At 52.2% G+C, this 17,017-nt stretch overlaps 1 protein-coding gene across 2 annotated transcripts in view; it reads right to left on the bottom strand.

Moving 5' to 3' along the window:
* The window catches only part of CSGALNACT1 (chondroitin sulfate N-acetylgalactosaminyltransferase 1), a 175,122-nt gene that overhangs the window by 29,299 nt on the left and 128,806 nt on the right, over positions 1-17,017 (bottom strand). For both annotated transcript variants that reach the window (NM_001102116.2, XM_024986276.2), the window contains 1 exon segment: positions 8,814-9,030. In NM_001102116.2, the coding sequence (NP_001095586.1) occupies positions 8,814-9,030 (217 nt within the window).

The following is a 17,017-nucleotide window of genomic DNA, read 5'->3' as shown; positions in this document are numbered from 1 at the left end:
TGGGGACAGGTACCAAGGTCAAGGCGGCATCCAGGCTGAGCCTAGACAGGTGAGTGGACGCCCCGCAGGTGGAGAGGACTGGGGCAAGGGCTCTCCCAGCTGAGAAGGTGCGAATGCAAGGAAATCACATCACAGTTCTTGTCTCAGTCAGTCTGCTCTTCAGGAACATGGGGGATGAGAAGAAAACCTACCGAGGCTTTAATCATGTCCCGTGCAAATGAAAAAGCCAGAGAGGACAGCAGGGAGATACAGGGAACAGAGAGGGATGGGGGCCCGTCAGAATCGGGCTTCAGAAAGCAACCTTCTTCAGCTTGGTGGGTCCTCTCCCCTCCCGCACCCCACACCGAAGGACTCACAACTCCTGGATGCCACAATTTGAGGTGCTGAGGCGTGAGAGTCAATAGTGACCCTCGACCATGCCACGGGGACCTACACTCCCCATTTCAGGACAGCAAGTGAGACCACTGATGGTTTTCTTCTCTTGAACAGATGGTTCTACATAATCTGGCTCAAATGAAGTTAAAAACAGCCTCTATTAGGTCCTGGAGAGACCTTAATGGAAATAAGGTGAATGATGTAGATTACCATTTCTCAAACATGTGTACCGGAAACTTTCGGGGAGCGGCATCGGAATCTGATCAGAGAATCTCCCGCCCAGGGAGAGGTAGGGGGTGAGGCTGGGTCGGGGACAGGGCTGGGTGAGCTACGCAAGGGAACACAAAGACGACAAAGGGCCTCCAGGATCGAGGCCCCCGTGGGTGGCCTGGTGCATCGCGTGCACAGCAGGGCTGGGCTGGTCCCCTGCCCACCCAGTAGAGCCCACGCTGCAGCCCCACCTCCATCTCAGAGTCCATAGTCACTGGTTTCTAAAGACCCAGAAATGTCCAGAAACATCTTAACAGCGCTAAGCAGGAAGAGGATTTTAAAAAAGTTCTGCAGAAAATTCAAGTAAAAGGTGTCTCTGATACTATGTTTAAAAGTCATAAGTGCCTTGGGAGGGACGAGAGAAGAGTTGGAGGAAGGGAAACAGGGGAACATTAAACAAAAATAACCAGCAAAGTCTGAGAAGGCTCAGAGCAACATGGGGAAGGGTTCTCAGTCCAGCTGGAAGGTGTCAAAATAAAAGTCGAGCAAATTTGCAACTGCAGACAAACTACACAACGAAACGACGGATGTGCTTAAAGACGGATACGCCGGACGCCAAGGGAAACGGAGAAGCTGAAGAGCAAATGCAAGAAGAGTCTCCAAAAAGGCAGAATGAGGTGATTTAAAAAAAGGAGGGGGAGGTCGGTTTAAGCCAACACACCACTAGGCAAAGGGAACTGAATCTGAAGCGAGCTCTCCTGGGTGCACCTCCTCTGCTCTGGGCCAGGCTGAAGACGTCCTGGGAGTGGAGGCACCCAGGGCTTTCATGGGAGAGGAAACAGCTCGTGGACCCTGTGAGGTCCACCGGACAGGCACCAGGGCTACCGGACAGCAAGCGAGGAGGCGGCGCCTGCTGGAGTGAAGAGCCACCTCATCTCCATAGCAACAGTGGAGTTCTGAAGCACACAGGCCCTCGAGCAGCCCCAGCACACCTGACCACAGCAGTCCATACATCTCCTCCGCGTACACACCAGTGTCATTCCCACTGAGGGCGGGGACAGCCCGGAGCTTCAGCCGCATCACTTCTTGTCAGTCCAGGAACATCCCCCATCTCCTGTTCATGGCCTCATCAATAAAGGCCCTGAGGGTCTCATGCTAGGAAAATTTTGTCTCACCCAACAAACGGCAGCTACCTTTTCATTAGCCATTGAGACTGAGGGAAACGAGGCTTTCCATCTGAAAATCAAATTCCTCACATAAAGGAAAGGCTTGTGTAAAAGCAGATTAAAGACGAAAGCGTTAAAAATTAGAGGGCAGCAAATACACTGAGAAAAACTACGAAATCTATAAGTAGGTCCAAGAAGCAGAGAAATCAGCAACAGAGCAGCAATTAGAACACCAAAAAAGTTCCCCGAAATGAAAGAATCCACTAAAACAAATCAGAGAGTCAATTCCTAGGCAGGTTGATAAGAAGTCCAGGGTCCCCAGGGAGGAGAAAGGGGTCTGGGGCTCTCCAAGTGGAGATAGGGGTCTGGAAGTCTCAAGGAGGAAGAAAGGACAAATGTCTTTTTTTTCTCCCTACATTCCTTAGTCTTAGTCACATAAAACATTTTTAAGCCTGGAACTGATGATTACACAACTAGCAACTGGATTTGGACTCTGTGCTAAGAATTATATAGCAGCGATGTATCCTGCTTGAGGACAGTTTCTCCTTCCTGAGGGCCTTCTGGCTAATCCTGTTATCTTGAAATGTGGATTGTGGGAGTGGGTCTAGTAAGATCTTTGCAAACCTCCAGACATTCTTCTGATTCATTGTAATTCTGCCCCCTTCTGATGTCTGTGTCAGAAGCTTTCGCTATCTCTTTTATGCTTTAATAGAACTTTATTACCCAAAAGCTCTGAGTGATCAAGCCCTGTCTCTGGCCCCGGATTGAATTCTTCTCCTCCAGAGGCCAAGAATCCCGGCATCTTTTGGAGTTCAGCAACAATCTTCCACAGATAAGGCAACTGAATTACAGGAGACAGAAAAACAAGACACTGAGCTGAGGCGCATCTGGGTTAAGCGGCCATGAGTCACGACGAAGGCAGGCATTCTTCCGCCAATTTCAGCAAAGACAGAACAGAGCAGGCCTCACACTCCTCCACGGCGTTGTCATATGCAGAACCTCCACAACCTCCCGTGGAAAGGAAACGTGCCCAAGAGCTTTAAGCCCAGCCAAGGCACCCTAAACTGTGCAGATGACAAGCACAGAACACAAGTTCTGTTCTCAGGCACTCAGGACCCTTCTTGAAGAGACACTGACCATGAAATCCAGGCACCCTAAACCTCGGGAATGAAGGCGTCACTGTTGGGAGCACTGCTGATGAAGGCCCTAAATCCACTGACACACAGAAGCTGTGGTTACGACACAGGGCTGCAGACCCCACTGAGGTGAAAAGAACAGGCAGCTGAGACACGGGAGATGGGCCCCAGAGAGGGAGGAAACATAACCGTGCTCCTCTCTTCTTCTTACCGGAATTTTTCAGTTGATCTAGTCTAACATTAATATATGTGGTGGAGATACATGACGATTTCAGTCTGCTCAGTTTCGTAAAATATGTTTTACCTTCAGAGCCATCTCTAATCAGACCTCTAATTAGACAGAACTAGTATCTCTCTCTCTCTCTCTTAGATTTTTGGACGTGCTGGGTCTTCACTGCTGCCTGTAGGCTCTCTCCAGTTGCGGTGAGCGGGGCTACTCTCCAGTTCTGGGGCATGGGCTTCTCATCGTGGAGGCCTCTCTTGTTGGGGAACATGGGCTCTGGGGTGCACAGGCCCAGTAGGTGTGGTACACGGGCTTAGCTGCTCCATAGCGGATTTTCCCAGACCAAGGATTGAACCCATGTCCCTTGCATTGGCAGGCAGATTCTTAATCCACTGGACGACCAGGGAAGTCCCAGGAACTAATATCTCTTATAGCACAGAAACATTTTCTCAAAGAGCACTTATTTCTTCTGTCATAATGCAGATCCTTTTCTATAAGTTTCAGTTCAGTCGCTCAGTCGTGTCTGACTCTTTACGACCCCATGAATTGCAGCACGCCAGGCCTCCCTGTCCATCACCAACTCCCGGAGTTCACCCAAACTCATGTACATCGAGTCGGTGATGCCATCCAGCCATCTCATCCTCTGTCGTCTCCTTCTCCTCCTGCCCCCAATCCCTCCCAGCATCAGAGTCTTTTCCAGTGAGTCAACTCTTTGCACGAGGTGGCCCAAGTACTGGAGTTTCAGCTTTAGCATCATTCCCTCCAAAGAAATCCCAGGGCTGATCTCCTTCAGAATGGACTGGTTGGATCTCCTTGCAGTCCAAGGGACTCTCAAGAGTCTTCTCCAACACCACAGTTCAAAAGCATCAATTCTTCGGCACTCAGCCTTCTTCACAGTCCAACTCTCACATCCATACATGACCACTGGAAAATACATAGCCTTGACTAGATGGACCTTTGTTGGCAAAGTAATGTCTCTGTTTTTGAATATGCTATCAAGGTTGGTCATAACTTTGCTTCCAAGGAGTAAGGGTCTTTTAATTTCATGGCTATAGGTTTAAGTGAGGAAAAATTTAATTCTCTCATTAAAAATAGAACATAAAGCACGTCTCATACTGAATGGCATTTCAAATGTGGTATTTTTATATCTGTAGACGTGCAAAGAAAGGTGCCAAGAACGTTCAATTAATGTTTAAAATGGTTAATTTAGGGAAGCAGGGCCAAACCTGAGTTTTTAAATAACTTATTCCTGGTTGTGTTCTGCCATGTAAACATCTCATTATAGCCATGTATCACTTTCACAAGTGTAAAAGTCAGCTTTGAACTATAAAAGCAAAAAAAATAAAACTTCCATTGAATTTTTAAACAAAGCATAAAAAGTAGGGCAACGGTATAAACATTTCCAGAACAATATAAAAATGTCTAAGACAGAGAGAATCCAAAAGAAGAAAAAAGATCACTCACGGTTCCACTTTCTGTGACAACCAGAATAGTTCAGACTCAGTAGTAACAGTTTCCACTGCTGGATGGAAGTGGCTTCACAGAGACAACACCGAACACTGAATAAACACCAGCTTGTATTTTGTCCCAATACTCTTATGGTCATTTTAATGGCATTTAAATATTTAATTGACCAGAGTTTACTTTGGGTTTTGGTGCGAAGTCAGAATGAAATTTTTTCTACTGCTTGATTAGCTGTCCTAAAGCCATGTACTGAAGGATCGATCCATTTCCTGCTGGCCAGCTTGAAATGTCACCTTCACCAAGTTCTGACTCGAAATTACATAGCCCCAGGTATTGGGGCTAAAGGAAATCAACTCTGAATTCATCAGAAGGGCTGATGCTGAAGCAGAAGCTCCAATACTTTGGCCACCTGATGTGAAGACCCAACTCATTAGAAAAGACCCTGATGCTCAAAGGCAGGAGGAGAAGGAGATGACAGAGGATGAGACAGTTGGATGGCATCATCAACTCAATGGACGTGAGTCCGAGCAAACTCCTTGAGATAGTGAAGGACAGGGAAGCCTGGCATGCTGCAGTCCATGGGGTCACAGGACACGACTAAGCGACTGAACAACAAGAACAAGATGATTTTGGGCTTCCCAAGTGGTGCTGGTGGTAAAGAATCTGGCTGCCAATGGAGGAAACATAAGAGACGTGGGTTTGATCCCTGGGTCTGGAAGATCCCCTGGAGGAGGAAATGGCAACCCACTCCAGTATTCTTGCCTGGAGAGTCCTATGGACAGAGGAGCCTGGCGGGCTATAGTCCATAGGGTCACAAAGAGTTCGACACGACTGAGTGTCTGAGCACAGGTTTAAGTATCCCGTCTCGCCCAACTGTTCAGAGACCTCAGAGCTCTCAGAAGCTGCTGGACCATGGAGCAGACTCTGCTGTCAGCTCTGCTCCAGCGCCCTCCGTTGAGGAAGGCTTTCTCCTCCTGCTTTCCCGGCCTCTACTTCTAACTATGTGACTACACTCCTCTCTGCATGAAGCCAGGCTCTTCTCATCCCCCGCAGTCTGGTCGAGGGTCTGGCGCACACACGGGCCCCCCCCAGTCCCCAAGGACCCCACTGCCCACGTGCGACAACAGGCAAGGGAACAGTGCCAGGCAAGAGAAAGGGGCTTTGAATTTTTGTTTTTAAAACTTTAACTAGAATTACTTTTCATTTCGTCACCTCCACTTTGGAGACTCATTAAGGTACTAGTTTTACCTTTTTCAATAATATTTCCCTTCCAGTGTTACTCCTACTGCTATTTATCGGCCATCCTCATGACACCAAGGCAGTGACTGAACTGGGCAAGCCCAGGAGAATTCTGCTCTCCCAGGCTCAGGGCCCTGCGGGGAGGGCTCGGCCAGCTCCCGAGCAGACAGCCCTCCAGGGTGAGCACCGCCTCTCGAGTCCAGTTCACCAGGGAGAGGCCTGGGTGCTGAAGCCAGCCTCAGGGCCCTGCAAGCTCCAGACAGCTTCCTGACCCACGGATCTCACTGTAAACTCGTCCTGGGAGTGGGCACACCGGCCTCAGGAGCAATGGCTGGCCTTCCCTTCCAGCCTGGTGCCCACTGGCGGGTCAGCCCGCTCAGTATGTATGCTTCCACCAGTGCACTGAGCTGGTCTGAAGAGAAGGCAGAGAGGGACATGGCTGCACCCGGGGAGGCTGAAAGGAGCCGAGCGCCAGCCACTTCAGGGCTGGAGCCAGAGGGGCACTGCTGACAGGCAAGGGGTGTGCCCTGGCGTGTTCTTCAGAGGAGGAAAGGGCAGGTCAGCCCAGCCAGCCCCTTGGGACAGCACGGCTGAAGGCAGCTCCCAAACCGGAGAAGACAGAGCGAGCCCAGAACCAGAGCCCTGGGCAGAAATCACGGGGAGGTGACTTCAGGTCCAAACAACCGCCAGCTTCCTCTCCGGAGTGGCAGCCTGCCTGGGGCACAGGCAGTGGCCTGGTCCACACCGGGCACACGCGGAGCACGCGGCCGGCCCACACCGGGTTCGGGCAGTTACCTGACACACACTGCACACAGAACCGGGAGTCAGGAGCGCCACTGAGGGATTCTGAATGAAGGGACGGTCAGGCCAGAGGAGCCCCAGAGACTCCTGGATTGTGACCTTAACATTGAGCTAGAAAAGGGTTACTCTTTCAAGTTGGAGAAAATTTATTAAGGACCCATTTACAAAGCTTAGCCTATTCCCTGGTGACTCAGGTAGTAAAGATCTGCTTGCAATTCAAGAGACCAGGGTTCGATCCCTGGGTCGGGAAGATCCCCTGGAGAAGGACATGACATCCCACTCCTATACTCTCGCCTGGAGAATCCCATGGACAGAGGAGTTGGGCGGGCTACAGTCCATGGGGTCGCAAGAGTCGGACAGGACTGAGCAACTGATACTTTGACTTTACAAAGCTTAATGACAGGATGTAGGCAGGACACAGGGATGAGAGCAGCACCCCTCCTGGTGCCCGCAGAGGCGTTCGCATCTCTAGGCCTGGACATGCCAGTAGGGAAGGTTCTGGAAGCTGGAATGAGACCATCTCGAGGGGAGGGCCATCTCGACAGAAGCTGTCACCTCTGCTTGAGGGACACATTCAGAGTGAGGTTACAAAAGACAGAAAGGGATCTTGGCACACAAGTGCTGGGCTTCCTGGGATCCAGCACAGTGAGGGGCTTTCTTTACTCCCATCTCTGAAACCCAGCCAGGGAGTCGAGGAGGCTTACTCTTCAAATATGGTCACGACCCGGAATGTAAAGTATCAACCACACCCTTATACTGAGCATTACTGTCTTTTAATCCCTGATAGCTCAGCTGGTATAGAATCTGCTTGCAATTCAGGAGACCCCGGTTTGACTCCTGGGTCAGGAAGATCCGCTGGAGAAGGGATAGGTTACCCACTCCAGTATTCATGGGCTTCCCTTGTGGCTCAACTGGCAAAGAATCCGCCTGCAATGTAGGAGACCTGGGTTCAATCCCTGGGTTGGGAAGATCCCCTGGAGAAGGGAAAGGCTACCCACTCCAGTATTCTGTATAGTCCACAGGGTCACAAAGAGTCAGACATGACCAAGTGACTTTAATGTGCATTTAATAATAAAAGATGAAAAATAAGCTTGATATTCCAAGATGTATCATTAGACACATACGACTTTCTATCTTTAAGATAAGCTGGCCAAGCTAGCTGCTGACTGACCTCAAGCAGTGTGAGTGTGGCCCACAAGCGTGCAAGATTCGACACAGCACTTACAAGTCAGGAGCTTGAAGACACATGTAAAAACTACCACTGCCTCCGAACAAAAGCCCGTTGAAGTCTTCTCAAGTATCTACAAACATGAAGGCTGGGAAACTTCTCGGCATAATTCTACATGTAACCTCGGAGGAGACATGGGTTAAAATAAAAAAGACTCTGAGAGCATTCCAGCCACTGCTGGAGCGGGGCAGGAAGGGAAGCCGGGCTGCAGCCAGACGCACAGGTCCATGGCCACGAGGGCGGAGGTCTTTGGGGGCCGGGAGAGGGCCCAGTCCACGTTGGGGACAGCACAGCCACATGGCCCCCACCCTGAGCCACCGCAGTCAGAACAGAACCCCCAGGTGTCCGGCCATCTCTGCAGATCCTGACGAAAACCCAGACCTCCTGACCTGCACTTCTGAAGGGAAATCTAGTCACTTTCCAATTGCTCTGAGTGCTCAGTGTCTGACTCTTTGTCACCCCATGGATAGTAGCCCACCAGGCTCCTCTATCCAGGCAATTTTCCAAGCAAGAATTACTGTAGTGGGTTGCCATTTCCTGCCCCCAGGGATCTTCCTGACCCAGGAACGGAACCCAGCTCTTTTTCATCTCCTGTATTGGCAGGCAGATTCTTTTCCACTGTGCCACCAGAAAGAAAGAAGAAAGTGAAGTCACTCAGTCATGTCTGACTCTTTGCGACACCATGGACTGTAGCCTACCAGTCTCCTCTGTCCATGGAATTTTCCAGGCAAGAATATTGGAGTGGGTTGCCATTTCCTTTTCCAGGGGATCTTCCCCACCCAGGGATCAAACCCAGGTCTCCTGCATTGCAGGCAGACGTTTTACCATCTGAGCCACCAGGGAAGTCGCATCTAATTGCTCCAGGGAAAGGCAAATACAACGATCAACTCTACAGGAAGAAAACAGAGCCAAGCAGGGAGAGAAAGGGGCCTGCGTGCCAGAGGGAGGAGCCACCCGCGAGTCACACACACCTGAAGTTCTGCATGAACTGCCGGAACTTGTCCACCCTCCTGGCCAGCGGCACGATGACGTTGACCAGCGTGCTGGCCATGTTCAGCTGCTCCTTCTTCACCTTCATGATGGGGCCGAACGGCCGGAATAAGACCAGGCGTCTGAACTGGTGCTTGTGGTCCCCTCGGAACGTGAGCTCGTACAACGTGCCTTTATCCCTCTCTGTGCGGTAGATCCCTGTAAACAGACACGAGGGGAGAGCTCTGAGAACTAACTCAGCTGCCAAGCGCTGCGTATCGCCGGGAGCTAGCACGAGACGTTTGTTTACAATTCAGGTTAAATCTCCACGTCTAACAATCATTAGAAAACTCAAAATGCTTCCACTCAAATCCCCAAAGAAATGAAAGTACCGCCAATTTAAAAATCACAGTTAATGAAGACCCTAGAAAAACCACGACCAAAAAAATGTGCGATGTTGGACAGAAAACTGCATTTATACTTATTCAGGGGTCTTAAAAAAAGGACGGTGGGGAACTATGCCAAATAAGATCATCTGCGATGTTAGTCGGGGTTATGGTTTTTCTTTTCTGCTATTTATCTACATTTTCTGCCATATGATTAAACACTTTAATATTATACTTACTGCTGCTACTGCTGCTGCTAAGTCATGTCAGTCATATCCGACTCTGTGTGACCCCATAGACGGCAGCCCACCAGGCTCCCCCGTCCCTGCGATTCTCCAGGCAAGAACACTGGAGTGGGGTGCCATTGCCTTCTCCTAAGAAGTGTTAAAATTATCTCTTAGAAAAGACAGCCGTTTCAGAAGAAGTGACCATAATGATCTATGGGGGGCACTGGGGCCATCTCGTGGGTCACGGGGCCCCACGGAAGCTTCTGGAAGCACTGAAGTAGATGAAGCCTGTGGGACCAGCTCAGGGGTAGGCACCCATCTTACGTAACTTCACCTGCCACAGCAGCACAGCCAGCGGGGCAGGGCCAGCCTACTGGGGCCACAGTGGGCCCTCCGAGAACCACTGTCACTCAGACCACCGAATCCTTCACTGGGGTGACCACAGGCCCCAACATCTCCGCTTAACCATGGCGTGAGGCTCCTGGGCCTGACCACACAAAACATCCCCACGTTGTGAGTGAACCCTTCATCCCCTGGTGCCTCAATTCCACACCTCCTCAGGGTCACTGGGCTCATGGGTATTTTCCTAACATCAGGAAAAAAAAAAAAATCAAATCCGATGAAACACCAGGTGGGCTTCCTCCTCTTCTCTGCGATTTGCTGGGTTTTCTCCTCCTGGTCCTTCCTTCCCCTGTTTGCTGTGCTGTGCTTAGCTGCTCAATCGTGTCTGACTCTTTATGACCCCACAGACTGTAGCCCGCCAGGCTCCTCTGTCCATGGGACGCTCCAGGCCTGAATGCTGGAGTGGGTTGCTATACCCTCCTCCAGGGGGTCTTCCTGACCCAGGGATTGAACCCAGGTCCCCTGCATTGCAGGTGGATTCTTTACCAGCTGAGCCACCAGGGAAGCCCTTCCCCTCCCATTCCTCCCTCTGAGTCCCTCTCTGGCCGGGACTCAGCCCCAGGCCGAGCATCTACAAGGCTTGGAACGCAGGCATCCTCCAGGGGTCACCTGTCTCCAGGCCTCTCGCGACCCCTCCTCCTTCTGTCCTCACTGCCCTCTTTTGTGGGGACTGCAAGTCTGCTGCACAGCGTCTCTGCTCTTTGCCTTCCACCGACACTGAGGCGGCCTCTCTCATCTCCCTCTGGAGCCACAGAGAGGAGCCCCGGGCTGCGACTCATCCAGGTGCTTTACCCCTAGGGGCAAGGGGACTCAGGAGCTGAGTGCAGGCTGTGAGGATGGACGGGGCAGGGCCCCCTCCTGAAGCCCATGGGGCTCCTGGTGCAGGCTGGGGAGACCAAGAGGTCTGCAGAGCTCCCACTGGGGCAGAATCCAGCCTCCCTGAAGGGACCACTCATGGGAGAAGGGAGGCACTGCTCAGGAGGCTCGAAGGAGGTCTCTGAAAACACGAAGCAGTTCCCTGCAAAGCCTGTTCACGCTCTCGGGCGACTGGTCCTCGCAGAGCACACAGGCACCTCCCTCCTCCGCTGCAGCCTGGAGCCGTGGGAAGCCAAGCTCCCAGGGCCTGGAGGAGGTGGGACTGAGTCAGGAAGGGATCAGCAGACTAACTGCATCTCCACTGGGCGCAGACAGACCTGTGACCCAGCAAGCCACCCCCAGGCAAGGCTGCTACAGAGCTGAACCTGCAGATAACAAGGTTTCTCAAAACACAGTCATCCTCTTTCTCCGAACCGGGGTCAGAATCATTAACTTTTAAAAATCTAAACCAGGGTCACAATCATTAACTTTTAAAAATCTAAACCCACAGAAGGTACTGCTACAGGCTTCTTCCAAGAGGTAGGCATCTATTTATAAAGAACCAGAGAATGCAGCATTTCTTATCATTAATGATTCCTACAACCATGCCTTTGGGCAGCACCTAACAAGCACACCTCCCACCTTCACCCACCCCGTGCCTCCTGGAAAAGCCCTCAGCGGTGGAAACTCCAAAGATCCTCGCTCAGACGGAAAGGAGCTGAAGCTCTCTGGGGCAGGACCGGGTTTTCAGCCAATGAGCTGCATGCACAGGGGCAAACGCAAAGCCACTCGGCCGCACGAGGCCCTCCCTCGTCATATTTCACAGGATGGTGTCGTTCTTACACACTCTGCACAATTACAGAAAAAAAGAAGGACCGGAGCTGCCTGAGAGCTTAGTGTAGCACCTTTTCTGTCTCTCCACCCACAGGAGCCGAGCTGACTTTGAGTTTGGTGTTTCCGCTCCCAGTGTAGGCAGACTCGTGTTCATCCTCTCGTCCTTCCAGGGTGGGCAGGCCCCAGGACCACTGACAAGGTGGGGGCACCTCCAGGAGTCCAGGGTGCGGCTCCCAGGTCTGCGGCACACACGTCTGCTCCTTCAGTAGGCGAGGAGCTCACCAGATGGGTGTGTGACCCCGACCTGTCTTCCACTTGGGGCCTCAGAAGTCACAACGCCAGAGGTCCCTGCCCACCACACGCCCGCCCCCTCCTCCCCACCCTCACTCAGTCTGAGTGGGCACGGCGGCCAGCAGCGCACTGCTGAGCCCAGAAACGTCTCCACTTTCGCCCCTGCCCTTCCGACCTTGCTGCGTGGAGCCCAGCCCCCCAAGCTGGATCCCTCTGGGCCTCTGACACCCCTGGCCCATGTCCAGGTCCATCCTGCACCGACCCTGGGCCCTCAGCTTTCCACAGCACCACCCTGCTTCTGCTCTGCCCTAGCCAAGAAGGCCCCCGGCTTCCCATGGCCCAAAGTCCCAGGACTACATACAGCCAGGCCTCCAAACCCTCCCTCTCAGTGAAAGTCACTCAGTCGTGTCTGACTCTTTGTGAGCCCACAGACTATACAGTCCATGGAATTCTCCAGGCCAGACTAGTGGAGTGGGCAGCCTTTCCCTACTCCAGGGGATCTTTCCAACCTAGGGATCGAACCCAGGTCTCCCCCATTGCAGGCGGATTCTTTACCAGCTAAGCCACCAGGGAACCCCAAGAATATACTGGAGTGGGTAGCCTATCCCTTCTCTAGAGAATCTTCCTGACCCAGGAATCGAACTGGGGTCTCCTGCATCGCAGGCAGATTTTTTACCAACTGAGCTACCAGGGAAGCCCCAAACCCTCCCTCACCCACCCCAGACTCCTAATGACTTGAGGGTAGGTCCTGCCCCACTTCATGTGAAATCGGATTTATATCGAGCACAGACAACTTCTCTTCCTCCTGGAGAAACTGGTGGGAATGTGAAGCAGTGCAGCTGTGGAGAAGAGCCTGGCAGTTGCCCTCAGAGATTAAACACAGAATTATATAATATGATCCAGCAATCCCACTTCTGGGTGTGTACCCAAAAGAGCTGAAAACAGAGGCCTGAGCAGGGGCTGGAACCCACATTTTCACAGCAGCCAAAACGGAGGCAACTCAAACCTCCACCAGCAGATGAACGGATGGACAAAGTGCGGTCCATACACACAGTGGAATACTACTCAGCCTTAAAAAGGAATAACACTCGGAGACATGCTGCAACATGGAGGGGCCTGAGAACATGCTAAGTGAAGTCAGTCAGACAGAAAAGGACAACTGCTGTGTGATCCCACTCCCACGCTATCTCTAGAGGAGTCAGAGTCAGAGACAAGAAGCAGGCTGGTGGGCACCAGGGGCCGGGGCAGGGGGTGGGGGTCAGTGGTCACTGGGGGCAGGGTTTCAGTCTGATGTGATGAGAAAGTTCTAGCAATGGGAGGGGATGGCGGTTACACACAATGTGAGTGTACTCAACGCCAATGAACAGTACACCTAAAAATGGTTAAAATAAGGACCTCCACTGGCAGTCCAGTGGTTAGGATTCTATACTCACTGCCGAGGACATGGGTTCGATCCCTAGTCAGGGAACTAAGATCCCATAAGCCATGCAATGCAGCCAAAAAAAAAAAAAAAGGTTATAATTGAGGGCAGGAGGAGAAAGGGACGACAGAGGACGAGATGGTTGGATTGCATCACTGACTCAATGGACATGAGTTCGAGCAAACTCGGGGAGATGGTGAAGGACAGAGGAGCCTGGCATACTGCAGTCCATGGGGTCGCAAAGAGTCGGACACATATGAGCAGCTGAACAACCACAAAACCGCTGTCCCGTGAAAAGGCCAGGTACTTCCTCAAGACACAGGTCCCCAGCGGCTCCCCTCAACCCTCACCCATCACCCTTCTAAACTGGACCCTCCCCGCCAGGAAGATGCTGAGACTCTCTCAATCCGAAGTCCTCTCTCTCTCGCTCTTCCACACACGAGGGCCTGAGAGTTTGAGCCCCTCCGTGTGGAGCTGTTCTCCTGACACCTGATGCACGCACCTGGGGGATGGTCCAGCCCACCAGTCCATGGTGGACTCCTCTTACAGACGAGCAGAGTGAGACCCAGGGCAACTGTCTCTTCCCTCGAGCCCCCTTCCACTCCCAGTGCTGCGCCCTCAGAGCAGGGGAAGAAGCAGGAGCAGGAACACCAGCGATCAGAGGAACAACATCATTTCTGCGCTGAAAACCACGGCCGGCAGCTCCGATACCCTCGATAAACCTTACCTCCTCTCCACCTGCCCCAGAGCTTTAACCCTTTCTTTTACCCACAACTCTAACAGCTGTTAATTAACAATTAACTGAATTCAGAGCCTACCACACATTACAAGTAATAAATTTTGAAGGAGAAGATTTTCATGAAAAGGAAAAAAAAAAAAAAAACAACTTTCAGGACCTCCCTGGTGGCCCAGTAGTTAAGAATCTGCCTGCCAATGCAGGAGACACAGGTTCAGTCCCTCGTCTGGGAAGATCCCACGTGCCGCGGAGCAACGAAACCCAGGAGCCACAATTACTGAAGACTGCCCGCCCATCCTCGACAACAGGAGAAGGCACTGCACTGAGAAGCCCTCACATCGCCATTCGAGAATGACCCCCGCTTGCTGCCATTAGAGAATGCCAGCGCTCAGCAGCAAAGACCCAGCACAGACATAAATTAATAATCAGGCTTCCCTGGTGGCTCAGTGGTAAAAAATCCACCTGCCAACGCAGGAGACATGGGTTTGATCCCTGGGTCAGGAAGATCCCCTGGAGACGGAAATGGGCAACCCACTCCAGTATTCTTGCCTGGGAAATCCCATGGACAGAGGCGTCTGGTGGGCTACAGTTCACAGGGTCACAAAAGAGTGGGATACAACTTAGCAACTCAACAACAACAAAATAAATAGATAAAAATTTAAAAATACATATTTCTGGAAAAAAGTATATGTGGAAAGAAAATATGTAACAGGCAGCAATGCTGACAGTGGTAAATACGGACAGGCGGGCTCCTGACAGCAGGTGGGGAGGGACGGTCGTATGTTATTGTTATTTTTTAATTTATCGGAAATGTCTGGGATAATACAAAGGAAAAAAAAAAAAAGCCTCTACCCTGTAACTGCCTGTGAACACACCCCTATAGAAGCACATCCTCCTTGGCCTGTTCAGAAGGAGAGGCTGACACTCCTGCGTAGGATTTTACTCCACAACGGAACTGCTGATGCTTGTGGTGCTGCCATCATCCCGAGAAGTCCGCTGAGGTGGGATGTCTCACTCCCGGGCACACAAGACAACAAGACATCACCACGGTGCCCTCTGTCATCAGCTCTATTTTTTAAGGGGAAGCAGCAGATGTTTAATATTCGTGAAAGACCGCAGCCGAGTCCCCAAATGCTCAGAAACCTACAATGTAAAGAATTCTCCCCATAAAAACAGTAAAAAGGCTTCCCACTTGCCCCCTACGTCAGGGTGCAGGGGCCCCTGCAGACACCTCCTTTCTCCTGCATCTCAGCACATCAGCTCACAGCCGCTTCCGGATACATCCTGACTCAGGTTCATCACCATTAACTTTCTCTAAACGTTTCTCATTTGATGATACGTGGCTGCACTGAGATCCTTGCTGAAATAATTCACAGGTCATCTTTTTACTCCTATTCACTGCATTTGCTCATGCCGTACATCCGTGCCGACAAACTCAACACTTGGTTCTTAATCTATCAAGGATTTCTGAAAACCTCACTTACTGAGGGCTCCTTCCAACTTCATCACTAGTACTAACAGCCGATTTTCTTCTCAGAGCCATATTTTCCCCACAAAACTATGTATCAGCTCCATGAAGGCGACTGGGTATCTGATATTAAAGCGGGAAGCAAAGGCGTGTTCGGGCTTTCCAGGCAGTGCTAGCGGTGAAGAACCTGCCTGCAATACAGGAGACACTGGAGACACGGGTTCGATCCCTGGGTAGGAAAGATCCCCTGGAGGAGGGCATGGCAACCCGCTCCAGTGTTCTTGCCTGGAGCATTCCATGGACAGAAGAGCGTGGAGGGCTGCAGTCCACGGGGTCACAGAGTCAGACATGACTCAGTGACTTACATGCACGCATGCACACACACAAAGGGGCGTCATGATCTCAGTGCAGCAGGGCGCTGGGTTCACCAGGTGCCCAGTCAGCCACACGCCACTTACAGTCAACTGACATGGTTATTTTTATCCGTATTGATTTTCCCTACAGCTATCACTCACCATGGATTGTGTTCTCCATCAGAGATACGAAGAGGCACGTGATAAAAAATGACTGCGCTCTCAGAATTCACATTCTAGAGAGGAAGGCAGGCAGACACACACAGCACGCTAAGCACCTAAGCATTCCCCGCGGTGCAGGGAGCAGAAAGGAGGGAGCGTCCACCCGCTGAGGGTGTGGACAGGTTGACAGACGACATTCCAGCGGGACTGGAGACCGAGTGGGCATGTGCCAAGACTGCAAAATCAGAACATTCCATGGAAAGACGGCAGCAAAAGCAAAGATAACAAAACCAGCTTGTCCTGTGTGGCAAAGCCGAGGTGGTTCAGCCAGGCTGGGGCACAAGGTGGGGGTGGGAGGCGAAGCTGGGCAGGCCTGTGGGGCAGAGCCCTTGGGCCATTGGGTCATCACCAGGGCAAACTCGCCCAGAGCTCCAGGGAGAGGCGAGATCCGATCAGTGCCCTGGCATGACAGCAGGGGGTTTCAGGACAAGGGGAGAGGGCAGGAAGCTGGAAAGAACCCGTGACTCAGCAGGAAACTGAGACAGCACCAGCGGAAGAGAGGTGGAAAGGGGTGGAGAGACCCCCATTAGAGGTGGGAGGGCGGGCGCGGGCGGTGGTGGGAGTCAGGGAGGCTGCAGGCCAGGAGGAGGGCTGTGAGTTAAGCTCGGAAATGCTGACTTGAAGAGCCACGTGGGCAGGTCTGAAGCTCAGCAGAGGGGCCTTTTTCCAGAGGGCCCCCCTGCCACTTTGAGTGGAGCTGCAGCACATGCAAGGAATGCGAAGAGGAGCCCTGGATGCGGGCTTGGCACGTTCCCACCAGCAGGCAGCAGGCGCTGGCGGCCAGCAGGGAGGTGGCGAGGTCGGGGCAGGTGCAGAGGCAGGGGAGCGCGGCTCAGCCAGGCGGCCGGGTCAAGGTCAAGCAAGACGAGGACAGGGTGGCCCCCGGGGCGGCCAGCAGCCCCCGTGACCGCTGCCAGGAGGCTCCAGGAGCAGCAGGCGCTGCGGGTGAGAGGGGCAGGGGTGAGCTGGCCGAGGAAGCATCTTTCTTATGTTTCCCTCACGTGGTCAAGTT

Source organism: Bos taurus, chromosome 27 (genome assembly GCF_002263795.3).
Source record: "Bos taurus isolate L1 Dominette 01449 registration number 42190680 breed Hereford chromosome 27, ARS-UCD2.0, whole genome shotgun sequence".
Taxonomy (NCBI): domain Eukaryota; kingdom Metazoa; phylum Chordata; class Mammalia; order Artiodactyla; family Bovidae; genus Bos; species Bos taurus.
Note: the sequence above shows the minus strand (reverse complement) of the source record. Positions and strands in the feature narration are given on the sequence as shown.